We start from the raw sequence: 1,740 nt of genomic DNA, 5'->3' as shown, positions 1-1,740 counted from the left end.
AAAGGCACAATTTAAAAATTCCTTTAAAAATGTTTATGTATGTAATACATATATACGTAAACATTTTTAAAGGAATTTTTAAATTGTGCCTTTGAAATTATTTGTCTATGGATCACTCCATTGCCTATGATTTCTCAGCCATCATCAGGTATACCCAGATGTTCCAGAGTAAGATAATCTAACCTATGAATAGTCTTAAATTATAATAAAAATTTTAACAAATAAAGAAACTGACATGCTTTGTTTCATATACATTTAATTAAACATGTATATTTTTATTTTAAAGTTCTCTTCATAATTTTGGAGCTAATATTATAACCTCCCTCCCACCCCCCGCCAAGCTTGTAAATCCCAGGCCCTGTACTTATAGCTAAAAATGCCCCCAAGTGTAGCGTCAAGACCTGAGGTTGATACTCTGTTGGCCGTGTGACCATCCTCTGAGCCTCAATTATCCCATCTTTAATCAGGGGATTAATATCTACACCAGCTACAGGAGAATGCATATACATACGTACATACGTACATATATATACACACACACACACACACACATATGCATGCTCCTATATACATATGTATACATACGTATACATCTACATTATACATGTTAGAAAACATATGTATCTATTTTTTAATTGTTACCCTTCCCCTCTATATTCACTGTTGCCTGAGGGAATGGGCACTTCAGGCTGGTAATTGGGTCCTTGAGGGCAGATTTTTGTCACCTGACCCTGCGCCAACACACACACATACGCACATTTGAGCCCCCTCCCTCACCTCATGTAGACGCCAGGGGGCACCATGGTGGAGAAGAACTGCTCAGAGGCGGCCAGGAACTCAGGGGAGATGCTGGGGTCCAGAAATGGCTGGTACCCTGGGGGAAGGGGAGAAGAGAGAGGACAGAATTTAGCCCTTAAACCACCCCAGCCTACCGTACACTACCCCCCAAATTCCCAGCCTCCCTCCCCATCCCTTACCTGCATACTTTGGGGGCGTTTTCTGCAGGAAGCTGGGTAGCCACTCATACAGAGCGATGTTCTGAGGAGCAGGAAGAGGGGTAAACGGAAACGCAGGGAGCGGGGAGGCTCAGACTGGAAAAGCTGGCAGGGCGGCGGGGAGGTCGGGAGGGAAGGAGGGGGTAACCTGAGCGCCAGGCCTGGGCAGTGAAAGGAGAAGCTACTCAGGTGTGGAGGCCTGTCGCCAAGGTGCGACTCTGGGTGGGCCCTTTGAGGAACGAGGGATTTGTAGGAGCCAGGGCTAAATAATAATTACAAACATCTCTTGTACAAATAGCGCTTTGCCTCCTTACAATTTCCAGGGGCTTTCCCTAGACGTTAGCTCTCTGGGGTGGGGGGGTGTCCTCTTCGGAAAGGGTGTGTCTGGGTGAGGGCTGTCTAAGGATGGGGACTCTGCGGGGGTGGGAGTCTTCCGCGGACAGCACGTGGAGGCGCCGTGAGGAGCTGTGGCGGTGGGGGAACGTGCGGCTGACCTGGTAGGTGGCGATGACCCTCTTGCGCGCGTGCTGGAACAGCTCCTCGTCCCCCCAGTGCGGGTGGTTGCGGGCCAGCCTCTGCGCCCACAGGTTGTGGTAGCGGAACCACAGCAGCCCCAGCGCCTGCAGGAAGGGCTCGCGGTTCCCTCGCTCCGCCCCGAAGTCTGCATCCGACAAGCGAGGCCGGGAGGAGATGGGGGCAGCGTGACCGACGGACGCCCAACCTCGCGGACCCCCACCCGCCCTCC

At 50.7% G+C, this 1,740-nt stretch overlaps 1 protein-coding gene across 1 annotated transcript in view; it reads right to left on the bottom strand.

Annotated features, from left to right (window-relative positions):
* The window catches only part of DUOX1 (dual oxidase 1), a 30,108-nt gene that overhangs the window by 24,592 nt on the left and 3,776 nt on the right, over positions 1 to 1,740 (bottom strand). Inside the window, 3 exon segments of the mRNA XM_004380743.1 lie at positions 684 to 874; positions 978 to 1,038; positions 1,490 to 1,656. Coding sequence (XP_004380800.1) covers positions 684 to 874; positions 978 to 1,038; positions 1,490 to 1,656 — 419 coding nt within the window.

The sequence above is a fragment of the Trichechus manatus genome, unplaced genomic scaffold (genome assembly GCF_000243295.1).
Source record: "Trichechus manatus latirostris isolate Lorelei unplaced genomic scaffold, TriManLat1.0 scaffold00076, whole genome shotgun sequence".
Classification (NCBI taxonomy): Eukaryota; Metazoa; Chordata; class Mammalia; order Sirenia; family Trichechidae; genus Trichechus; species Trichechus manatus.
The sequence above is the reverse complement of the archived record's forward strand: the minus strand, read 5'-3'. Positions and strand labels throughout refer to the sequence as shown.